Here is a 24,280-nt window from a genome sequence, read left to right on the forward strand (position 1 = left end):
GTCGGGTTGGGTAAACAGATTACCTGTTTATTAAACAGGTCAGGTTCAGGTTATAATTTCTGACCTGTTTAATAAACAGGTCGGGTTCAGGTTTATGATTTTTTGACCCAACCCGACCCATTTATGACCCGACCCGACCCGATTGCTACCCCTAACTGCGATCAGGTGGGACGGGTTGGAAACATGAATCAAAAATTTGTCAATCTAAATACAATTTATTTATTAATTTAGTCAAAATTTTAGATTTAAATTTTATCTAATAGCCTGGCCGTTTATTAAAACGAATCAAATTATATTAAATATATTAAGCAGGTTTTTAATGGATTAAACAATTTAAACAGGTTAGTTGCCAGACGGATCGATGGGTCGGGTCATAAATTGTCACCTTTAATTATGATGTATACATTCTCATATCTATGAGCATGAGTAATATTGTTGCGGTAATTTATTAGTGGAGCATTAAAAAAAAATTATATAAGAATTTAGATAGTTAATTGGTGAGAACACATGTTTATCATCCGAAAAATTGTTTTTTTATTTTTATTTGCTTTTTTGCTTTTGCTTTTGGTCTTATCTTTTACTTTTTATTCTTTCAAATTATGGTGATGGAAACGTGTGATTGTGGAGTTTGAAGATGGACCTCCTCAAAGGGCAAAGTCTTAGAAGAAGGATACCGAGCAACCAATCAAGCTAACATATATTGAGATTGCAGTTCGATTAATTTAAAATGTTTGGTCTTTAAAAATCTTTTGCTTAAACATTTTATTATTAGGGGTTTCATATGTAGACTTTTATTTCAATGTTTGCACTGGTTTTGTTTCTCTCCTTGGAGAATCTAAAATAAAAAAAACATATTTTAGAAGTTCAAATAGCATTTCCTTCATCTCATGAGAATTGATGGTGCATGTAGTCACCCATTTAAAGACTCTATTTCATATGCGTAATGCATGCAAAATATTAATCAAATAATACAGAAACGAAAAGCTGAAAAATATTTGGTTAACTATAGAAAAATGAAGGCAATTCAATAACTGGCCGAATTGGACAAGTTCTCTAGTTCAGTTTGAGTTCTTAATTAGGTTCTCTGGTTGGATGGATGAGCTTCAAGATCCAATTATTGATTGAAAACCAATAGCCCTACTTATCTAATAAGAAATTCAGTAATTTGGTTCACAGGCTGAGAAGCGTGTATAAGGGAAATTCTATGCCAAACAAGAAAATTTTTTTTCAGAGGCAATTGTACATCTTGAGGGCACAAGATGAACCTTCATTGCAAGAGCATCTTAATTGGTTGAATAAGTTGATTAAACAGTTAGCAACAATTGAGGTTTTGATCGGTGACGATGACAAAGTTACGATACTGCTTAGCTTAATGCCTGATCCATGGGATGGTCTTATCATGAATTTTAATGGTGCCAAAGTTCTCAGCATATGAACTCAATGGTGTTGGTATTGCTTATTGAGGAGGCTCAACAAAAGAGTAGTCAGGTAGTTTCTTCAAATAATGCATTTATAGCGAGAGGAAGATCACTAGAGAAAGGATTTGGCAGTGCACGATTAAGATAAAAGTCTAGAGATAAGAGCAAAATACAATGTTATCATCCAAGGAGTTGCCCATATTAGATGATTGTATCTGCAACGTGCACGAAATCAGAAGAATAATGATGGTTTTTCGAAAGTGCGGTAGAGTCAGAGCAGAGAACAATGATGATAGTGATTTTGAAGAAATTCTTACAGTCTTCGAAGGTACGGGAAACTTCCTTGGATTTTGGATTTTGGTAGTTCTTACCATGTTGGTTGCAGGAGGGATTGATCTTTTGAGATAAAGGAAGTCATAATTTAGTTGATTGATGCTGCAATTTGTGAGATTGGTGGTGTAAGGACAGCAAAAATCGGGATGTCTGATGAGCAATGGATAATCTAAGTGAGGTGCAATCCTGGATATGCATAGGAGTCCAATTTTGCTTAGCACAATAGACTCTAGAAGCTATGGTAGAGTTTTAAAGGTGATAGATGACTTTATAGCGCCGATGCCATATTTTTTATCTTATGGGGATTAGATAATATCTGTCTGGATCTATTTTCATATCTGAATTTATCTGGATATAGATAGAAATTTGAGCATCCGACTAATATTCGTATTCGTATCCATATCCATATGCATCAAAGAGAAATAGATATGGATATGGATAGACAATTATCCGATTTGTATCCGAATATCCGATTTCATTTATAAACCTATTTAATTTTATATAGCACTAATAATTTTTTAAGAAAAATAAATGACCGCATTCACATGCTATTAACATAATTTATTATCTACTTACTAATATATTTGATTTTGTGGTTATAAAGTTTAATTATCTAATTTATATGCATATTTAAATCCATACTTTCGGTATCTGATGGTATCCGTATCCGTTTAAAACAAATATGGATATGTATTTTTGCATCGACTAACATCCGTATCTCTATTCGTCAAACAAAATAAATATGGATATGGATATGAATATATCATTATTTGATTCATGTTCGATCCGATTTCAGCCCTATCCACAACAGCTCTCCCTAATAATATCTCATCTTTTCTAACTCCCATTCCCTAGCAATCTCACTATATCTTGCAAGGTTTCTCCCAAAAGGACCCTTAGGCCTTGTTTTGTACTTTTTTTTTTTCTATTGCTTCTCTTTCAAAATAGAAACAAAAAATCCCATCTATTATTTCTAAAAAAAATTAGACTTTCACCCTTCTTCTCTCGACCCCTCTTCTTCCGCCCGATCTTGCCCTTAGCTCCTACGACCCCGCCCAACCATATTAACCCCCCATGCTTCATCGGTTATCTCTTTGGTCAACATCTGATCCAAGAGTATCCTCATACTCTATATGGATCACTTTGGCTACAATAAGTAGGGCTAGACGGGGTGTAGAAGTCCCATGCCAAACTTCAAAAGGCTATAACTTGGTCATATAACATCTGATTAAGATGATCTTTTTTTTTTTTTGAAATTGGGTAACTTTTTGAGATCTACAACTTGGGCTAACCCTTTAGGAGGTTAAATGGACCAAAATTCCATCGTTTGGGCCTCGAAACATGCTAGTCAAATGACACTTTTCTTTTTGGAAAAGACTTTGATTGGACGTTATCTCCTAATCTGCAAAGAATTAGATGGAGCGATAGAAGGCAAAGCTGATAAAAAAGTTAAGATCTAACTTCCCTAGAATTTTAGTTTTTTAATTATTTCTATTTGCCATATTTGTTTTTAAAAATCTAGTCCCATTCGAACTAGGAGAGGAATCCAACCCAAATTGTGAAAAGAAAGGTCTTACTAATATTATAAATAGGGCAATATACTTTAGTTTAAAGGAGGTGGATCATTAATAAAAGAAAAAAAGACTTAAGCGCTACTTGCGCAATTCTTCTGCGTTCTCCTTTTTTTTTTTTATAGAGATATTTGAATTAAGCGGGTTGAAGAAAATCTTTTCTCTTTTTGTTTGGATCAACATCGAGCTATCTCTTATTTCTGGCTACATTGCTGACACCATTCCCACTCTCTCTCCTTTTGTTGCTTCCTTGATTACCTTTCTGTCTGACATTGAACTCTTTTTATCCCCAACCACATTGCCAACCCCATCCCCTCTCCCTCCCTTGTCATAGGACCACATCGCCGACCCTCATTATTAAAACCAAACATATTTTTTATTATAATTTTTTTAAAAAAAATAAAAATAAAAATTATTTTTCCAATTTTTTTTTAAAAAGTAACAATAATGCCACAAGCAGCTTTTGGGGGTTATTTCCTTATATATATATATATATATATAAAGAAAGAAAGACTTTGCATTACTTCTGCCCACCTGTTGGTTTGAACTTTCTTATGTCTAATTATCGGAAACCTGTCACTGTACTGGTCACTATGCCTCTACAGGGCCCGCTTGGTGAGAGTAGAGAAAAAAAAGGTCGGCACCGTTTGGATTTCTGCGCTGGCCCAAGAGGCTGAAAGATCACATCCAGAAAAAAAAAGGTAGGCACCGTTTGGATTTCATACTCTGCAAAGTCTGACTTGATTTGTTTGTTACAAAAGCCTGAAAGCCCGGTCAATTCCAGCCCCAATCTGAGCTGAAATTGAGTACAAAAAAAATAATAAACTTTTTATATATATCTATATCTATCTATCTATATCTATCTATCTATATTGGATGTAAACGACGTGCGTCCTTCTGGCACTTCAATTACCGACTTAATAACCACAGGAGAGAAGGTATTAGAAGAACATACTCTGATATTGGTTACTAGAAACTAATTTTTATAATTGGTAATACTAATGATTTGACCCAAGTTGGACCATCTTTTGGATATATAGACGATAAAACGAAGAAAACATATCTATAAGCAAATGAAAAGGTTATTTTAATTTGATGAACATCGTGTTGATCTCTTAACAACTGCTATAGCAAGATTAAAATATGCTACGGGTGACCATTATGTGAAAAAACTTTATATTCGAAAGAGAAACTCATTTTTATTTTATATTATGTGTTGTCTGGCCGGTGCTGTGACTTGAGATCCGGGGAACATAAAGGAAAGAGAAGACTACTTTTGTGAACATTTTGGCTAAGTGATCATAGGGCAAGGATCATTTCAGGGCCAATTCAAAATTATATATGAAACTCTTGAGGGTATAATATTATTCCAGTATCCTCATAATGCACCTCCACCAATTATTCCATGGGCTTAAGAGAGGACTTCCTTGGATCCAATACCATTGATGAAATCAAGGTTATAAAACACCCAAACCAAAGCTACCGAGGACAGAGCCACGGGCACAGGGCCAAACGACCACAGCAAAATGGAAAGCGTGACATAGAGCGCACGACTCCCCACAAGGCCTAAAACCCACCCCCTCTTCAGCATCCTCTGTGCCTGCCCCTGGAATAACTCCCCTGGAGCATTGATGAGGAAATTGGCCTCAACAAGGCACCACACCGCCATGGAGCTACACAGGAAGCTGAACAACAAGAGGAGCGAAGATGAAGCAAACTTAAGAGCTACGGTAGGCCCCGTTTGTGACCCAAAGACTGCATGCCGAAGGAGAAGGCGCGAATTATATGCATTGTTAGACAGAGCAGCCAAGGAGGTGCTGATTAGAATGGCTATCGACGCGGATAGTATCGCCGACATGAGGGAATTCCGTAAGCTTTGGACGCCGAGAATGCCCTTCTTGTTGTTGTCCTGCATGACACCATGTACATAAGCTAAAAAAAGAACAAAGGGAGAAGAGAATGATCGGTTTCTTTTATAACTCACGTCGACTATAGTTTGAGCCCATGCTTTTCTCCTTTTCATGCTGAGTCCAACGTTTGAGACCGGGTTTTTGGCATTGGAGGCGTGCCAGAGGTAGGCATGGTAGCCTGCTGTGAGGCAGATGCTCAAGGGCATCAGAATGAGATCCAAAGGATACCTACTCAAATCCATTCTCCAATGCACTGGAACTGTGGAGATTTCCACAGCAAAGGTGCATGTTTATAGTGTCCATTTTGGTGGAAGCGGACATCAGGAATTGGTAGCAGTTAGGTAGGTTTTGTTGGAGTTGCCAGGATCTTGGCCTTTTGCGTCATAGTGGTGTCTGCCTCAGCACTTGTCTTTCTTGAAAGAAAAGTGGGGTACAGAGAAAACTCCACTGCACCATATCAACGGAGATTAGAGAAACAAACTCGAGAGGGGTGACGTAGAGAAGACAACACACAGGCTGATTAAAGGAAGATTTTTCCAGATAATATAGACTTTTCAACTAAGCAAGTGTCACTAGTGTTGGTTTGCACTTAATTAACTGTTCAGGAGCATGCATCCTTTTTAAGTTGGAGGTGTTGCCATACTTCCATGAACGATATTGGATGATGTCGGGATTGCTCAGAGACATGCCGTGTGTTAGGTTAGGTCTACCGAAAGAAATCTTTTATGGAGATCCATAAAGATCCAACAATGGAACTGAGGGAAGAGAGTGTAGTGATTTCATACGCAGCCATAGTGGGTCAACTGCTATGGTTGACGTGTATATCGCTAGTTCGGGCGATCCTCCACCCTAGTAGAATTTTATCTATAGATTTTTTTTTGGGGAAACTCACCGGTTCGGTGTTGGACCAAAGTATAAGGAATAGCGAATATCGCTAGTTCCAACGGTCACCTTCTCCCGCCTTCAAACCGAATATGGCTTCCGTTGGCCACGCGAACAGGGATTACGGAAACTCCAAACGACTTACTTCGTCCTGCCTTCAAACCGAAACTCCTCTTCCGTTGGCCAGGGATTACGGAAACTCCAAACGTCTCAATTTTCCGCCTTCAAAATACTGGCGTTGGCATGGATCGGGGCATATTTGGCACATTTTCTTGAGATATTTTTCCTCCCAGAGACCGGGAATTATACTTTCGAGAGCCGTTGGACCGAAAGTTTCATTTTCGGTCAACAAAGACGGTTTGTTATAGCCGAGTCATCCGGAGGGTGGGAAGTTAATTATCCGTTTTTTTTCCCTTTCTGTGTCATCTCACTAGCAAGGCATGAACGGATCCACCTACTACCTACTACTTCTGGCAGGGTCATCACACCCAAGCACGTCTGCACAGCAATCCGCAAACTCTTATTAAAACGGCAGTGCAGGAACAAGTGCGCCATTTGTTTCGCTTCCCAACCTTGCCTTCGCACCAATCCGAAGGCTCTTATTGAAACGGCAGTGCAGTATTGATAGGATACTCCTCGAGGGAGATTTATCTATAGTGATCAATTGGATACAGAGAGTAGATCGACAAGAGGACGGCTATCCATTGATTCGAGAGACCCGCAGACTGGTCAGCAAGATGGCATTCTTTCAGGCAGCACATATGTACCGGAAGGCGAATAGAAAGACAGACTGGATCGCTTTCTATGTTGCTCGGTACTCCGAAGGGTTTACCTGGACTTATGCCGATGAGCTTCCACATTCTTTGTATTATTCTTTCTTTTGACTTGGCATGCTGTACCCACGTAAAGACTAGAGATAAAGAAACTTTGTAGATTGGGCAATGACCTCGGCCACGTAGATTAGGCAAAACTTCGTAATATGGATAAAGAAACCCCCACAGAATTTAGGGACTAGTATAGCTCATATACAACTAATTGTTTAACAATAATTTCTTATGTCATGTCATCCATTTCTTATTAACTTGATTTTCAGATTTCTTATCAATTTTCTTATCTGGCTTCGAACTAATTAAGATTATGACTCAGTCTAATGTACCATGTTACAACCTGTGGTGGCTATCCAACCCACGTTATAGCTCGTGGTATATATCAAATCCCACATTATAGCCCGTGGTGGCTATCTAACCCACGTTATAGCCCATGGTGGCTATCAAATCTAATGTTATAGCCCGTAGTGGCTTTCCATGTGTCATCTCATAGCGCTATGGCGAGATTAGTATAAAACATAACTTATCCGTCTAATTTACCAATTTCTCGTGTCAAATCAATTATCACATATACAATAAATTTCTTTAAAATTCAAGATATTTTTAATCATATAATCATATTCTCAACATCTGAAATAGATCATAACCGCATAAATATATTTGTACTGAAAATCATATAAAAGCAAATAGTCATATGTCAAATCTATACAAATCTCCTGATGCAAATCTAGCAATACTAACCAATAAACATATATATATAAATATATAGTAATTCAAGTACCGGAATTCTTACTTTTACCGATGACTAACTAACATAATGATCACTAGCCCACTTCAAGGTCTACGAGTTGGGGTGCAGAGTACCTCGATCGGAGTTTTCTTGTGCAGATGACTCTCCCTCTATAGAATAGAACTCTATTATCTAAAAAAAATAATACTGTGGATTAGTAACATAAACTGCTTACCGGTATCCACCAGGGGTCTATTAGTAGGTCCCCCGAGATCTCGTTACCATCTAACCAGGTCAATTAGAGAAAGAGAGACACCAAAAGAGAGAAAAAGAGGAAGAAGAAAGAGAGAAAAACTAGAGAGAGGAGAGAGAAAGAGAGAAGAAGAGAGAGAAATTCTCTCTCTCATCTATTCACAAACAGCCCGACCCTTCCTCTCCTTCTTCTCGCAAATCCAAGGGGGTGGCAGCCATAGTAGTTGCCCCCCACTTAATGGGGGCCACAACGGCCGCAACCTCGGCCAACCGGCGGCCGCAACCTCGGCCAACCGGTGGCCAGCGGCGGCGATATAGGGAGGATGAAGACTGAATCTGCGATTTCCTGACGATTCGTCGGCTTCAAAAAGGCCAAGAACAACGGCTAGAAGCCCAAGAAAGAAAGAGAAGAAGGCGAAGAGCTCTCACCTTGGTACGGCGAGATTTCGACAGCACTTTTCGGTGACGAATCAAGGAGGAGGCTCGAAGAAGAAGAGCTTGAATCACAATGATTCTCGACGATTTGGGTAGAGAAAATCAAAGGAGGAGGAGAATTAAATAGGCAAGATCCTTGAGTTCGAATCGAACTCAGATTGCCCTTGGAGAGTCGCCATTTCCGCTGGAATCGGAGAGGAAGAAGATTCCCAGTCGGGGTCATCTTTTCTGATCCCCACATGCTGAGCACGGGTCAGGTTCGGGCCTAGCCTATTCGAGCGGACCCACAAGCCCACAGGCTAGGCTAATCGGGGTCGGGCTAGGCCTGACCACTCCGGGCCGGCCCACAAGCCCAAAAATCTAGATTATTACATATTTTTTGCTTTTTTTTATTTCTTAAAATCAAGCTTGCGTACCCTTTCTATATGAATGGTTTAGATTACAGCATACCCACCAAAGAAGGTGGAAATTTGGTTAATCGAGGAGGCAGGATTATGAGACAAAGAAGTATACAACACAATTAAAAAAGAAATCATGGATACAAGAAAGATATTTGTGTATAGGTATTGATGGGGGCAAAATGGATCGTCCAGCCCACATAAAAAAGGGAGACCTAATTTCGGCTCAACAGACACCAACGCCAACCAGACGTATCCTCAGTTCGGCTCAAAATCAACTCAGTCTCAGATTCCGCCAAAGGCCCCTTCAACCTTGAATATTCGCCGACGCACCCGACCAAGTTCGGACGCCCTCCTTATTCGCCGACGCGCCCGACCAAACTCAGGCACCCTCCTTATTCGCCGACGTGCCTGACCAAGCTCAGGCGCCCTCTCCAAGTACTACACCCTGGCCCTCGAGCTCGGTGCGCTCTGCCAAGTACACCCCGGAATCCGGGATGCTAGGTTGGTCTCAGCACCTATCTAACCAATCTCTCGATGAGCTCGACCTCGCTAGCAACCGCACCCATGTGCATGTCTTCGCCCTTCTATAAAGCTATGCGTTGCAACGCCACTACGCCATGTTTCGCCTATCGGCCCACGACAGCCAAGGGCAACGCTTTACCATTCTCTAGAACGGACTCCACTGCGCGCCACTCCCACTGATGATGGGAACGGGCCATGCCCTGCTATCTGTCAACGTCTTACCATTTCCCAGAACGGACTCCACCGCGCGCCATAAGTAAGCTCAAGCTACGCGCCACTCCCTTTCATGATGGGAACGGGCCATACCTCCACCACCTGAGCGCTCCTACCAAGACTATAAAGGACCCCAATAGGTAACGCCTAAGGGACGCTTAGCTGGACCCAAAAAGCTCCACTCTAACTTGATCGTCGGAGCACCCTCACCGAAAATACCGGTGAGATTTTGTGCAGGTACACCGCCGGTCACAGGAGGTGGCTCTTCCTGTTTTCTTTCGCACTCCGGCAGCTCCCCTGGCTCCTCTGGTGTGGTCACCCTCGGGCCAGATTTGAACCACAACAGGTATCTTATTCATTCTTAGACTGTTGTGTGTTCATGCTATTCCTAGATCAGTGAGATAGAACTCTTTGGTTGATAACTAGCATTCAAACCTGCCAACCTTTAGTGTTTTTTTTGGGAAAACCATGGCTAATGATGTGAGATGATATCTATTTCAGCTAAAATGTGTCAGTTAACGCTTATCTCTTTATAATCCCTTTTATTTCTTCTTTCCCACTACCCAATATATTACTCTCATATTAAATGATAGAAAATGTATGCCAGTCTATAGCACTAAACTCTCTCCTTAAGTGAAGAACATGACAAAATAGGTCATCCATACTATTTTCTTTTTTCTCAAAAACTCGTTCGAAACAGATCTAAACAGACATTTTCAATCCAAAATAATTAAATCTTTTTAATTTCCAATCTTTATCTATGATGGGGTGATGTTTGAATGGTTGGGCGATTAATATCAGTACTCATCTTGGTTTAATCTATCCCTTAACGAAGGAAGAGGGGATGCATTTCCACGGTTGATGACATTTGTCATTCCATTACAATCGGTAGCACCAAGATCGTCCGAATAAGGTTGGACCCAACCTACTTGGGAAGTGCATTTTTATCGAATTGCACCCCCGAAATTAACGTTTTTTCAACACGCAGGCGCGTTCGACGCCTTTCGGATCCATCTCTCCGATTTCAACTCCACTGTGTCTTTACTGGAAAAAAAAGAGAAATTCCATCATTTCTCTCGAAAGTGGAATTCTGGAAGTAGAGAGGAAAATTCGAGAGGAATAGCGAGATGCGTCGCGGAGAGCTTCGCCCCCTCTTCCCCGATCTAGGGTTTTTGCTAGGGTTTCTTCTCCTCGCCACCGCCCCCTGCGATGTCTTCGCCTCGATTCACGAGTACTCCAACGAACCCTTCGTTCCCCGTTCCAATTCCTTCTTTTTCCACGGTGGCAGCGAGGGCCTCTACGCCTCCGAAGTCAATCTCAGCTCCCCCAACTCCGATGGCAAATCCTTCATCCGGTGATCTCTCTATGTCCTTCCCTTTTTTTTATCCTTGTTGATTCGATTAAAGTGTGCATTGTTCGATATGCCCTAATTTGCCGACATTTCGACCGTTCTTGTGGTTTTTTTTTTTTTTGGCCATTTGGAGTTTGAGAAATTCATAACACAAATCCTGCAAATTAGTGGGCTTGCTTGCTAGGGTTCTTGTTCAAGAACAATCTTTTTTCTTATAAAAGAGTTTTCTTTATGCTAAGGGCCTTAGTTTTTTTTCGATAGGGATGAGAGATTGGACCTAGGGTTTTGGTTACTGCTTAGATTTTATATGTTTTGTTGATGATGAAGGCATACAGTCGTTGTTTTGGTTATTACGTGATATCTTTAGGCATCTGATAATTTTGCTGGGATAATGTCTGGATTTTGAGCTTATTTTCCTGTCTTATATATTTCCTATTTTATTAGTTTCTTCTTATCTGCTTCGAGCATGCTGAATCAGCTGCAAACCTAACAGAGTTGAGGGCACAGATAACATGCTTTTGTTGTACTCCGAGAACTAGTTTTTCACTTATAAATCTCTTCCGATTCTCCATTTTGATTCAGTATGAATAGAAGGATAAGTAATCCATCTTTCTTTCTGTACCTTTAATTTCATGCTGAAGCAATATACTATGCGTACTGGAATTTTTGCCTTTGGATATTAAATTTATGGGGGTTTGATTATCTACAGACATTATCTTATAATGCAGCATCCTGTATCTTGGTGTAAACACCTGGTAAAGTACTGATTTTTATTCTAATCTGTAGACAATATAGAGGGTTCGCAATGATGCAATATGATGTTATTAATTGAAAAGTGCTTGGTGTAATGGTAGGAATGTAATGAGTCAGAAAATTTCTTCATGTATTTGCCTTCACGTGTCTGCATTCTGTAAATGATCTCATGCTGTTAATAGAAATCCAACTGTCATTGGTAAAATATATCAGCTTCTCAACAGGATCTCATATTCTTACTTTTGTTCTTTTCTTTTTTGGATTTATTATTTCAGGTTTGAATCTGTAACTTTCCGCCGAACGAAAGAGTCAGCATCACGGCATCATGATATGCAACAGAATACAGGATTGATAGAAGCTATACTTGTTGAGATTCAAGACAGGGATAAGATTGGTGGTACATATTTTAACTCTGATGCTATATGCTGTACCCCTGATCTACATGAAGAGATATCTTGTAAAGTAGGGGAAGTAATTATTCGTCCAAATCCTGATAACCCAGACTGGCCGAAACGAATTCAGACATTTTTTGATGGGAGAAATGAAGAGGCAACTATGATGACCCAAACTGCTTTCATAAACAGCACTGGAATGTACTACCTTTACTTCATGTTTTGTGATCCACAACTTAAGGGCACTGTAATCACAGGTAGAACTGTTTGGAGAAATCCACAAGGCTATCTTCCTGGAAAAATGGCACCATTAATGACATTCTATGGTTTCATGTCATTGGCATATCTTTTGCTTGGTCTTATGTGGTTTCTCCAATTTACACGATTTTGGAAAGATATATTGCATCTTCATTACCATATCACAGCTGTAATTGCTCTAGGCATGTGTGAAATGGCTTTCTGGTATTTTGAGTATGCGAACTTTAATTCTACTGGAGCCAGACCTATGGGCATAACCCTATGGGCGGTCAGTTTTACTGCTGTCAAAAAGACTGTATCTCGCCTTCTTCTTTTAGTAGTTTCTATGGGTTATGGTGTTGTACGACCAACATTGGGTGGGATAACTTTCAAGGTCGCTCTTCTTGGTGTAATATATTTTGTTGCTTCAGAGGCACTTGAACTTGTTGAGCATTTGGGAAATATCAATGACTTTGCTGGAAAAGCCAGACTGTTTCTAGTGCTTCCTGTGGCTGTCTTGGATGCAACCTTCATTGTGTGGATATTTTCATCTCTATCGAAAACTCTAGAAAAGCTTCAGGTAAACTTTTATTTCATGGTTGTGGTGTAAAAGCACGAATGCATAAACACTTTAAGTTGCCTTCAAATTTAGTTGAAACTTTATAGAACCTTTCAAATTAGATGTTGCAATTTTCCATTTGTTATAGGTAGGATATTGTATCTTTATTCAGTTCTCAGTGACATGGCAAAGAAAGAGAGAGAAATAGGCACATTTAAAAGGCTTCATGATGGACAATAAAATAGCTTGTTGGTGGGGAGAGAAGAGATGGAGAAAGGAGAACTCTGAATGATTAAAATTCATTACTCATAGTGAAAGAATTTAACAAGGGGTTATTTGGAAATTATTTTGATAATGGGCAAGAGTTGCAAATAGCAATATGGAGGCAGACATGTATAAATTATAATGTAAAAATTACATGTTAAAAGAAAAAGGCAAAGAACATTATAGACGTTTTAAAAAAGTTGAATTTTTTCACTTGAATGCAAAATTTTACATGTTTGGATGTACTTCCTTTTGGATTTTAACCAACCCATGACTTGTTGAGTTGTATTTTTAAATGATTACACCTATTCTATTGTGGGCAAGCTAATTATAATGAAATTAAGAATATAAGACTTTAATCCAAATTCAATTAAAATCTGATATGGTGTGGATTAAATTCTCACTATACTACTAAGCAAGCAATCTGAAATCTTGAAAAGGCCAAGTTCTAAAACATTGAGATCTTGTGGTTCTCAAGCAAGAAACCTGTACAAAAATCCACAGTTCAGCCCATGACTTGCCTTTAATTGCCTTCCTCCCTCTCCCTACCCTCTCTCTATCTTTCTTTCCCTCCCTCTCTATATCTCTGTCTCTCTTTCCCTCTCTCTGTCTCTATCTTTATCTCTTTCCCCCTCTCTGTCTCTATTGTTATCTCTTTCCCTCTTTCTGCTCTCTCTCACTCTCTCTCTCAGTGCATCACATTGGCTCTTCAGTTGTTCTATTTTATGAACTTCAAAATTTACCAGACATTATTACCTGTTGAGTTGAGATTTAGTTTTGAATTTGTTAATCTTTTCATGTCAATTTGTTTATGTAAAGTCGCCATGGAACCATGGAATCTGACCTGGTCATCTCAGACAGAAATATAAACAAAAAAAAAAAAACAAATATGAAACTTTAAACATGAAACCTCCTATGAACAATTGGAATACGATAGAGTGTCTGGTTTATGATGGGAAGGATTGTTTGCTTGACAAAGAAACAAAAAGATAGCTGAACTAATGATTTGGGCGAGGCATGATACAAAAATTTCTCTTTTACAAGAAAAGAGTAAGGCTTTTGACTAGATCTTTCATCGACTTATTCTGTCACGTCTTCTTTGCTATAATAATAAATCATGGATTTTAGGTTGGGTTGATAGCAGCTCTTATTGTGATCTATTTAAGCTTCCATTTTGGCTCCATGTTGCATAATTTATTTGGACATGCTTTATACACATCTGCAGATGTCAACTGCACATTGATGTGATTGCAAATATCATTTGATCAGCAATCATATGTGGAAATTATGATGGAGAACTGACATTTGCATTTTAATGCTTGTTTCTTTTTCTTTCCCAATATTTGTATAGCTTGCAACTGTTAAAACTAAGTTAGAGATGTTAAAGTTGAAACAAGCTATATGCTACAGATAGTATCACCTGCTACTTGCAAATGTCATTGTCTCTTGAACAAATTAAAATGGATAATTTCTTTCACTCATGTCACATTTCTGAGCAAAATGAGGCTTATCAAACTACTAATTATTTTAAATATTTACATTTTGTGTGTCCCTATAATCAATGAGCTGATGTTCTCTCATTGTTGCTTCAGTTGCGGAGAAGTATTGCCAAACTTGAGCTGTATCGGAAGTTCACAAACTCCCTGGCGATATCTGTGCTTCTCTCTGTTGCCTGGATTGGCTATGAGGTATTTCCTTTCTTGCTATGTTTTTCATCAGTCAGGAAAGTGAACAATGCTAAACATTAAAAAGAAAAAAAGAAAAAGAAGAAAACATCTGGTTCATATATATATACATAAATATATATACATATATTTGTACATATATGCATATACATACACATACATATATATAGATATGTATATATATGTATATATATATACGCGTGTGTGTGTACCCCTTCCCAAATACTATTCTGGAAAACTGGTTACGGTAGGTAGTTGACACCCAAATTTTGGATTCACTAATCAAAAGCAGTAACAGCAAGCAGACGTCCTACTTTTATGGGTGATCTTAGAAATTTTACTTAAAGCATTTGAACAGTTTAACAGTCAGATAATCTGTGCTATGAAATGTTGCACAAGTACTTAAAGCACTTTTATAAATGATGCTGAGTTTTTAGTATCACTTTCCATGATTCAAAAAATCACTAATTGTTGAGAAATTTTATTTTTTTATTTCTGGTTAATATTAATAATTTGAACTTCTGAATTTGTGAGAATGCAGCTATATTTCAATGCAACGGATCCATTAAGTGAGCTGTGGCAAAGGGCTTGGATCATCCCTGCTTTTTGGACTGTCCTCTCCTATGCACTTCTTGCAATTATCTGCATCCTCTGGGCCCCATCACAAAACCCAACTAGGTAATCTCTTGATCTTTGCTTCTTTTTTTATATATTAAATTCTTGAGGAATTTGTGTTTCAAAATAAGGTTTTTGTTGTACTCTGGTAAGGAATGATCTTGTGCTAAGATTTGAGGATGAGATTCTATATTTTGTAGGACATTCCGATCAAAGCTTCTGTTGGTTGAGCGAAATATTTGGGAAGTACATGATCACCATGGTCATATATAACAAAAAATTTTCTTTCCCCTCAAAATTATGCTTTGTAGCAGCCAATCATTTGAGATCCACGGTAAAAATAATGTGTTAAATCAAAGATTAAATTTATGAATGTGTTTTACCTGTCATAAAGTTAGACACATTCATTTGAAGCTTTTGAAATAAAAGGTCAATCCTCTTCTCACAAAAACCCTTTCTCTACCTTACCTTACATTACCTTACCAAACATTGTACTCTCCTTTACTAAAGTCATCATCTTCTGGTTTTATTTTCCCCCCCCTGTAATGGAAATTCTACATTTCTGCTGACCAGTTTGGGAATGGACAAGGTTATGCTTCATCACGTAGTTTCAAGCTTTTCTTTACGTTCTGTAATATAGCCTCAGACATGAATTTTCTAGTATTAGCTTGATATAATATTGCTGCATTCTTTCTTGTATGATGATCTTTTAGATAATATTCTCATCGTGTCAGAGTTGATACACAGGCAGGCATAAGCTTTCTTTAGTAATTTTGATGGTCTTGTGATGGAAGTTTTTCTTGTTCATGAATTGGAACTTGGTTTCCTTCTCTTGAGAACTGGGTTTGTCAAACCAGCCTTTAAATATTGGGAGGTTACTTATGGATGCTTGCATTAATATTTGACTAGCCAAGTTGGTTCCAGTGACCTATAAGAAATGGAGGACAGTGTGCGTCAAATATCTCACCAGGACGCTTGGTTATGACTTGTCCAAGTCTTTTTGTCCTGATGTCATGCAGATATCTGATTACATGGCATACTAATCTTGTGGGTACCATTTTATGCGGGCCATATGCAGATAAAATCTTAGTTATGCTTCTATCTACCAACCTCCCTGCTACCTGTAACAGGTAAGCCTGGATTTTTCTTTTATAACCTCAGATGCTGCCAGAACTTATTGCTAGAAGTTGTTTTGGAACTTGAGCATGAAGGGAACGAGAACTTAGTTGTCACATTCAATCAGGATCAGCCCGGTGGTTAAGATGGAAGGCTGTCTTTGTTCATGGTGCTATGATATGAATAAACAAGTAATGGTGCTTTAGATTTCCATATCTCATATCTTTTTACATTTTGTCTTATCTCTGCAGATATGCATATTCTGAGGATATAAGTGATGACTTTGATGAGGAGGGAGTTTCACTCACAGGCAGCGGCGCCAAGGGAATCGGAGATATGGTGAATAGGAAAACTGCAGATCATGTATTTGGGCTGGGAGATGACCTTGAGGAGGATAAACGAGAGTGACATGTCTTTCCTGCATGGGACGGTGATTCTGGTGTTGTGGATTCTGGTATGCTATGTTATATGCCTTCTCTTTTAACATAAAGAATATTGAAGTAATGAATAAATTATCAAAATGTAGAATTAGAGTTCATGAAAATCCAATGGACTTGCATTGTGTAACAACGATGGAACATGCATTGATCTTACCTATGATGTGGCCCAATTACATCGTCACCATCAAAACTTGGGTTCACCAATAGGCAACCCTTTCCAGTGTATCTGCTGGGAAGTACCAGCACCACGTACTGAGGAGTTGTTCTGTGTGAGCCATGGATGATGCTCCAGCTGTTATTATCACAGAAGAAAAACTTGGCTTATTGATTATACAACTTCTATATGAGGACACGTGATGTGTTTTAGTGTCATGAACTCAGCAGATTTCTTTATGTAAAACCCGTGTAGCACTTGTGCATACTCCCTTATGCACCAATTAGCCTTCTTTCTCCTTACAGCTCTGGAGCATGTATCTTTGTTTTTGGACAGCAAGAGAGTTAAAATTATAGAGACATTTATTATAGAGAGACATATATTCTAGAAAAAGAATTCTTTAAATTCTTATGAATGAGGGGTCCTCCCCCTTATGTACATCTCTTTCCCAAGTACCTCAAATTGTGCCAAAAAACAGTATGGATTTCCCCAGATTATCTTATATTTTTCTTATTTGATTATGTACAAGTATTTTACTATATTTTATAGAGTTTTTGGTATCTCCAGAGTTCAACCATCTAGGAAATCTTAATGTATTTTGGGACCTTCCGGTTCTGCCTAGGGCACTCTACTAAGTTCATGGTTTCTCATTATAGCTTCTTTATTTCGTTTCTAGGGTTTCATGTTATTGATTGCTTTGCTGATTATATTCATAGGGATGGTACGTGGATGATACTTGGATGATTTAGTTGGATAAGCTCAACCTGGGAATGCCACCTATAGTTGAATGGGCCTATTTCAAGCTATGCCATTATTTGGTGCCTTAATGTGTGCATGAGATTAATCTGTGGTTCATCATTGTAATAAACACTCTGTATGCTTTAAGATTATGTTGAATTGAAACTCTATAGAAGATTATGAAGGCTTGGCGAATCATATTGTGATCCATAAAGCCAACCTTTTTTGCACAGGTTAGGATGAATGGTCAACGATCCAATTAGAAGTCTCTACAATTTTCTGGTTTGACCTTAAAATAGCAATAACCACTGGTCAAAGGGTCATACTCAGAGGTGTATGAATTGCTGAATTAGAATTTGAAGAGGACAGTTGGATATGCTAAGTGAAATTTCTCTACTAGCTGTTCCCTTGGAGAAAAGCATATCTGGATCCGTCGACATGAACTCTATTGAGTTCTCTAAATGGACAGACTGGTTTGGAAATTATTTTTGGTATCTACTTGGTCCTTATTAATGAAGATCTTTGATCTTTCCAGAATTGTCTGTGAAAATAGTGTCGGCTCAACTTTTTCCTTTCAGAGCAATTAGAATCCTCCGTTATTTATGTGGTTTTGCACAGTTTTGTTGATTTAGTTGCATTTGGAGAATTCCTGCAATATCTGACAAATGTAACTATGAAGAATTGGGGTTACTTCGGAAGGACCTAAACCGAGAGCTTCTGCCTTTTCTGTTCTCGGAGTCCTTTTAAACAAACTTGTTCTGTGTACTTGGGTTCCTCTTTCTTATATGGTGGTTATAGAGGTCAGTGTGAGAGACTGCAAAAAATCCAGGGGATGGACCTTGACATTTGTATCCATGTATCATTTACAGAAAACCAATGACTGCATATTTTGTGTGTATGTATGTATGTACAACAATGGGGACACACCCCAGGTGAACCTGGGTTCTCGCCCAAATCCTGGCAGGATCTGTCCAGGAATTCTAATTCACTTAATTGCCTAAGCACGCACCTAGGTGATGACCTGTAGCAAATACTTTGATTGGTGATCTTGATTGCGGACAGGCTGATCACCTAGGTGATTCCATTGTAAGCCCATGTCTATCATTGTTCTGATGGCCTCGGGAGCTTTGATTGCGCAGGCTGTTGAGAAATTCTACTTCAGTCCTGACCCAAATATGCTCGTTCTGTTGTCGGGCAGGCTGTTATAATAGTGTCTTTTTATTTCTTTATAAACAGAGGGCTGTATTGTTTCATGTTTTGTAATCTATTCTCTAAAAAAATTATTTTACTTCTGATTTCCCCCCTCCTCTCCAGGAAAAGTTCTATCGCTCTGTATTGGTAGTCTTTTATCAAGAGGATGGATGATTAAATGGTGCCCATAGATCATCTGTAGCTGGGGAAGCATTTGTACCTGTTCTGGAACAAAATGAGCTCGAAATAAAACTATAGTTGGGTGAGCATAGGAACTATAACTCGTAGGACTTGTAGTATGTTACCAGTGTTAAAAGTATATTGTAATGGTCAAGTGTTCGCATGACCAATGTTGTATGCCCATTGGTAATTAACGGCCTTGTAAATCGTGAGAGGAACGTTCTGTAATTATCCCTGCGGCCGGTGCATTCCCTGTATGAAACTCCACCATCCACTCGTCATTGCATTTTTCTCAGAGCTATCTGTTCGTGTTAAACTTCTGAATGAGTTCTGCTTGGTACGCGACTGCCAAGCACTCCATCAACTCTGAGCACCAATATGAATCTCATCATGCCATTTTACAATATTGCTAAAACTAGATCTTTGCATGTACGATGCATGGTATTATCTAGCAGACAGCCATCTGCCGTAGTGCATGGTGAATGCAGCAATATATATGAAAGCAGTATGCTTGCATGCAGCTAGCAAGACGGATGATGTCTTTGAGTCTTTCTTCCCCAGCTAAAGTCCTGCAGGGTTTCAGTTCAAGAAGGTATAGTTTGATTGAAGCAATCGAGGTTGTAACAGATCATGATCTGGTCTGCATGTTGTTAATAGCTAGGGTCGATGGAGCTTAAGCAATAAATTATGTGCATGTTTATCGGTTCTGCCAAGCATGAGCAAACATCTATTACGTGACGAGGTTGATAGCTTATGGATGCTGTTGTCACTGCTGTAGCTGAAATAATTTGCGCTAATGTCTTGCATGAGCACACTTGAGCATGAGAGGACAGCGAAATCTGTTTTATTATATCATCAGATATGAGCTTCGACATTCCGATCGACCATTTTGAGAAAGCTTATGCGGCATTTAGTCACACGCATAACTTGGTAACATGGCATTTGAGACCTATCCAACGAGAGGGACTTGAATGACTTTGCCATTTGGAAGTGAGTCCAGCACAAGAATCACACGGTTGCAACATTTGACTGGGAGAACAACAGGTGCAGTCTTTTTCTCGATTGTGTCCACCAAGGGATTGTCTTTCTTGATCACTCTCTCTGCTTCCAGAGCTGGGACTCCTACAAGCTCCGGCCATGCGACCTTAAAATTATCAGCTGCAGATAACGGGTAATGTTGTAAGTAAGTTTTGTCTTTGTTCTGTTCGCACTTAGCAGATCAATGCAAAGAATTTTCTGATAATAGATGAGAATTTCGATCAATTCCCTTTCTTTTCTTCTTTTTTCTAAGCAAGGAATTTTGATCAGTCCAAATATGCATGCATTTATCAAGTGCTCTGGGCAACTAGAGCATAGTTTTTTCTTTAAAAAAAAACAAAAAGAAAATGAAAACAAAAGCAGCTAATCCCCACCCGCTACTCTTCGCTCCTCTCATCCCATCTAAGCTAGAAGCTGAGGACCCCGAGCAGACTGAACCACTGCTCATGGAACAGGGGATTTACTAGTCAGGAATTGAAACCTCTTTCTTGGAGGGCAAGAGGACGTACCATCCGAACTAAAATTCGGTGGTAATCCGAGCACACTCGCATGTATTAAAACATGCATGCATGATCCTCTTGCTAAGACATGCAGAATTCCTGCATGACAAATACATCAGCATGGAACTACAGAGACCAGCAGCCATCCATGTCTATTTCTCGCTATCGAGAGACTTGATGTGCTCGAACATACTAGCTTGAAGCGTTGGCAGCGAGCAACATCGTAATTCTGCATGCTTTGGTGTGCCAAATGTGGTGCAACAACAGTCATAACGTTATGACAACCGTTATTTTAAATGATACTTGTTCCTCTAAAAAAATTGAAAATTATATTCGAACATATTGCTTGCCTGCCAGTATAGGACTGGAGTTATGATAGCATGTTGGATCGATGCCTCCTACTTGCCATTAACACTTGTACGTTCAACATGCATAGATTTGAAATAGAGTTACTCATCCAAAATCTGAAAGGAAAATACCTTGGAGTTGAGGCCCACAAATCGTGCAGCGAAGCATATCTGCTCGGCAATCTAGAGATGATACTCCTGATTAGATTGGAGATGGGTGTGCGGATGCCTTCAAATCTCTTGTAATGGTGTTTATAGAGCAGTTCACCCACAGGTTTGGCTCACTGTTTCTTCTATTATTGTAGGTTGGGATTTTGAGTAATAAATAGAATGACAGTTTTCAAGCTCAACCTTATTCTACCATTGGCTAGTTGAGATACAGTAGATTCTTTGAGAGGAATAGGTGATATCACCTGAGATACCCTGATAGATTGCATCATAGGTGATATCCATACCTTTTTTGGTTGACTGTTCTGCATTTATGGTGCTATACTGCAGGGATACTCTTCTTTTTTTTTTTTTCTGGAGAGAAAGAAAACCATATCTGAAGAGAAAGTGATATCAACCTTATTCTACCATTGGCTAGTTGAGATACGGTAGATCTTTGAGAGGAATACGTGATATCACCTGAGATACCCTGATAGATTGCATCATAGGAGAAACAATTTTAAATGATCATACCTTTTTTGGTTGACTGTTCTGCATTTATGGCGCTATACTGCAGGGATACTTTTTTTTTTTTTTTCTGAAGAGAAAGATAACCATATCTGACCATTCAATCGAAAGGAATATATGGGCCCATGCTGCAGTGAAAGATTTGAACAGAAATATACAGTGCTGGGACCATTCACTATTCTACTTATAAAATTATGCGTTACTCCAGAAACATTGCCGTATCTCTTAATTCCTTCATATGAAAAACTAATCATTTTTCTCCGTACGAAAACAAGAATAAGCATGCTTTATTTTATTGTTTTGAATATATCTTACAATTCTTATTATACTTCATATATCTTTATTTCATATATCCATTTATATGTCTTTATTGATTTTTAATCTTTATAATATAATATAATACAGTATTTTTCATCTTACATTTAAAATTAAAATACTTTAATTTATTCTTTTCAATATATCCAAAACTAGCAAAGTAAATATACTTTATTCATCCTCTTCTTCCATCCTCTCTCTTTAAATATACTTTGTTTTCATTTACTGCTTCTGTTCCAACTTTTTGATTATTTAGATTCTCCGTGTCACGCCCCCGCCTGCGCGGGGCACGTGAGGCACCCAGTGCCCACGTAGGGGCCACATGAGGGGGGAACACGGGGCTCCCCTATCAGATATTGTCCAGTTTCGGGGCTTCACGCAAGCATCATTCACCCCTTTCCGATTTTATTTTTCCCTTAAAACGCGTCTGCAGGCTTTGGAGACACCCGCCTTATATGCCCATGCTCTGAAACGAGTCTTTCTGATATAGGACTATTGGGCCTCACACTCTTTCCACCATCAGACAAGATCCGTCCTCGGCTCTGATACCAAATGTCACGCCTCTGTCTGCGCGGGACACGTGAGGCACCCAGTGCCCACATGGGAGCCACATGAGGGGGGAATACGGGGCTCCCCTGCCAGATATTGTCCGGTTCCGAGGCTTCATGCAAGCGTCCTTTACCCCTCTCCAGTTTTGTTTTCATCCGAAAACGCGTCTGCAGGATTTGGAGATACCTGCCTCATATACCCAGGCTCTGAAACGAGTCTTTCCGATGTGGAACTATTGGGCCTCACACTCTGGTTCCAAGAAGAATTTCTAAGAACATCCTTAATTTCATCTATTCTAATTTATATTCTATATTAAATCATATATTCTATATATAAATCATGATATCGGAGACTATGGGAATTAAGATTTGAAGCACCCAACATGTATATTTTGTGCCAGTAGCTCCCCTTGTTCCCCTTCCTGATTGGTTTGGTGCCTTTCACAAAATTTTACATCTTTTTTTTGGTAAAATATATCATCTTGTTTAGCGAATATTAGTTCTCCATCATGTTCTTCAAACATAGGTTTTGCAAAGGGATTGACAGAAAGTATGCAATGGAATCAAGGATTGCTGGGATGAAAGAAAGTGTGGATTTTTCTTTCAGCGAATTTGTAGAGAGTGTCTGTCTGGTAGCTCTGATGGGAAGACGCGTCAAGGCTCCCAAAAACTCTTGCAAAATTTGCTCTTCTCCGTCAAAATGGAAGAGAAGGAAAGGGGAACGGTCCACGTTTTTTTTTCCTTTACAATAACACCCTATTTAATTTACCTTTACCTTTTCTCATTAAATTTGTAATTCACAGCCAACTCACCTTGCTGTGGCGGCTCTCTCTCATTCATGTTCCATTCATAGGTTTGGCTACGCTTGACTATAATAAATCATCATTTCAAGACTTCAAGTATATGTGTATATGTATGCATGCATGCACTTGCATGTCTCAAGTTGTCACAACTAGATTTTTATCATTCCCGCCATGCAGCCACTTAGACAAGAATGACTTGATTTACCAAAATCCAGCAAGACCAGAATCCATATACTGTCTGTCACTCACAAATGTAGAGCAAATTCTCCACGGCCATGTGTTTGGTTCTTCTAAACAAAATTCGATGAATTAGATATTTTTATACCACAATGGATAATGGCAACTTTTGTGGACATGCCTAAACTGCAACAAACACTGTAAGTTCTGTTAATTGCAGAACTACTTGTGGAAATTCGCCCCCTCCCTTCTCTCTCTCTCTCTCTCTCTCTCTCTGGCTCTGGCTCTGGCTCTTTTTCTTCCCCTCCTTTCTTTCTTTCTTTCTTTCTTTTTTCAGGAATATCTTTTGACTTCTTCAACTTTATGTTCTGATTCTGAACTTAGGTTGAGTGAACTGAGTCTTTGGTCATCAAATCCCTTGTTACATCACTATGCAGTCCCTGGCATGTGGATTTTATCGCAGTACACCTGGAAACTTTGGACTAGATGTTGTTTGTATTCTGCTAGTTAGATTCTCTGCTTAGCAGATATATGTCGCAGTGCAGTACTTAGGGCTAGTTTGATGTGTCTCAGATGAGAACCATGTGAATGAAGAGTTTCTCATGTACACTGGAATGAGTATCAACAAATTATAGAAAACCTCTATGTTCTTTCTCCCTGTATTTCTTTAATGTCCCACTGAATGCAAATAATTTATGCATTTGTTGG

At 38.9% G+C, this 24,280-nt stretch overlaps 3 protein-coding genes and 1 non-coding gene across 6 annotated transcripts in view; 2 read left to right on the top strand and 2 right to left on the bottom strand.

Annotated features, from left to right (window-relative positions):
* The window catches only part of LOC103702143 (probable inactive serine/threonine-protein kinase scy1), a 48,343-nt gene extending 36,633 nt beyond the window's left edge, over nucleotides 1-11,710 (top strand). Inside the window, exons 22-23 of the mRNA XM_039124359.1 lie at nucleotides 1,044-1,048; nucleotides 11,700-11,710. The gene's annotated coding sequence lies outside the window, so the exon portion shown is untranslated. The remainder of the gene's footprint in view (nucleotides 1-1,043; nucleotides 1,049-11,699) is intronic.
* Nucleotides 4,577-5,496, bottom strand: LOC103702144. Its single transcript, XM_008784450.3, has 2 exons — nucleotides 5,307-5,496; nucleotides 4,577-5,231 (listed from the first exon to the last, which is right to left on the bottom strand). Exons 1-2 carry the CDS (start codon nucleotides 5,472-5,474, stop codon nucleotides 4,734-4,736), a joined length of 666 nt encoding a protein of 221 aa, XP_008782672.1. The 5' UTR covers nucleotides 5,475-5,496; the 3' UTR covers nucleotides 4,577-4,733.
* LOC103702145 (transmembrane protein 87B-like) lies at nucleotides 10,483-19,470 on the top strand. 3 transcript variants are annotated; one of them, XM_008784454.3, is made up of 6 exons: nucleotides 10,483-10,848; nucleotides 11,874-12,807; nucleotides 14,643-14,738; nucleotides 15,277-15,413; nucleotides 16,718-16,920; nucleotides 19,113-19,470. In XM_008784454.3, exons 1-5 carry the CDS (start codon nucleotides 10,622-10,624, stop codon nucleotides 16,872-16,874), a joined length of 1,551 nt encoding a protein of 516 aa, XP_008782676.1. In that variant the 5' UTR covers nucleotides 10,483-10,621; the 3' UTR covers nucleotides 16,875-16,920; nucleotides 19,113-19,470. The 3 variants fall into 3 exon arrangements, with proteins under 3 accessions (XP_008782676.1, XP_008782675.1, XP_008782677.1); XM_008784453.3 differs by lacking the exon at nucleotides 19,113-19,470 and adding an exon at nucleotides 17,777-18,401; XM_008784455.4 differs by lacking the exon at nucleotides 19,113-19,470 and adding an exon at nucleotides 18,032-18,401.
* A 521-nt stretch (nucleotides 19,471-19,991) lies between these two features.
* Nucleotides 19,992-21,355, bottom strand: LOC103702226. Its single transcript, XR_003384682.2, has 2 exons — nucleotides 21,187-21,355; nucleotides 19,992-20,327 (listed from the first exon to the last, which is right to left on the bottom strand). It is a non-coding gene; the product is annotated as an uncharacterized LOC103702226 (transcript).
* Nucleotides 21,356-24,280: the final 2,925 nt, after the last annotated feature.

This window comes from Phoenix dactylifera, chromosome 3 (assembly GCF_009389715.1).
Source record: "Phoenix dactylifera cultivar Barhee BC4 chromosome 3, palm_55x_up_171113_PBpolish2nd_filt_p, whole genome shotgun sequence".
Lineage (NCBI taxonomy): Eukaryota > Viridiplantae > Streptophyta > Magnoliopsida > Arecales > Arecaceae > Phoenix > Phoenix dactylifera.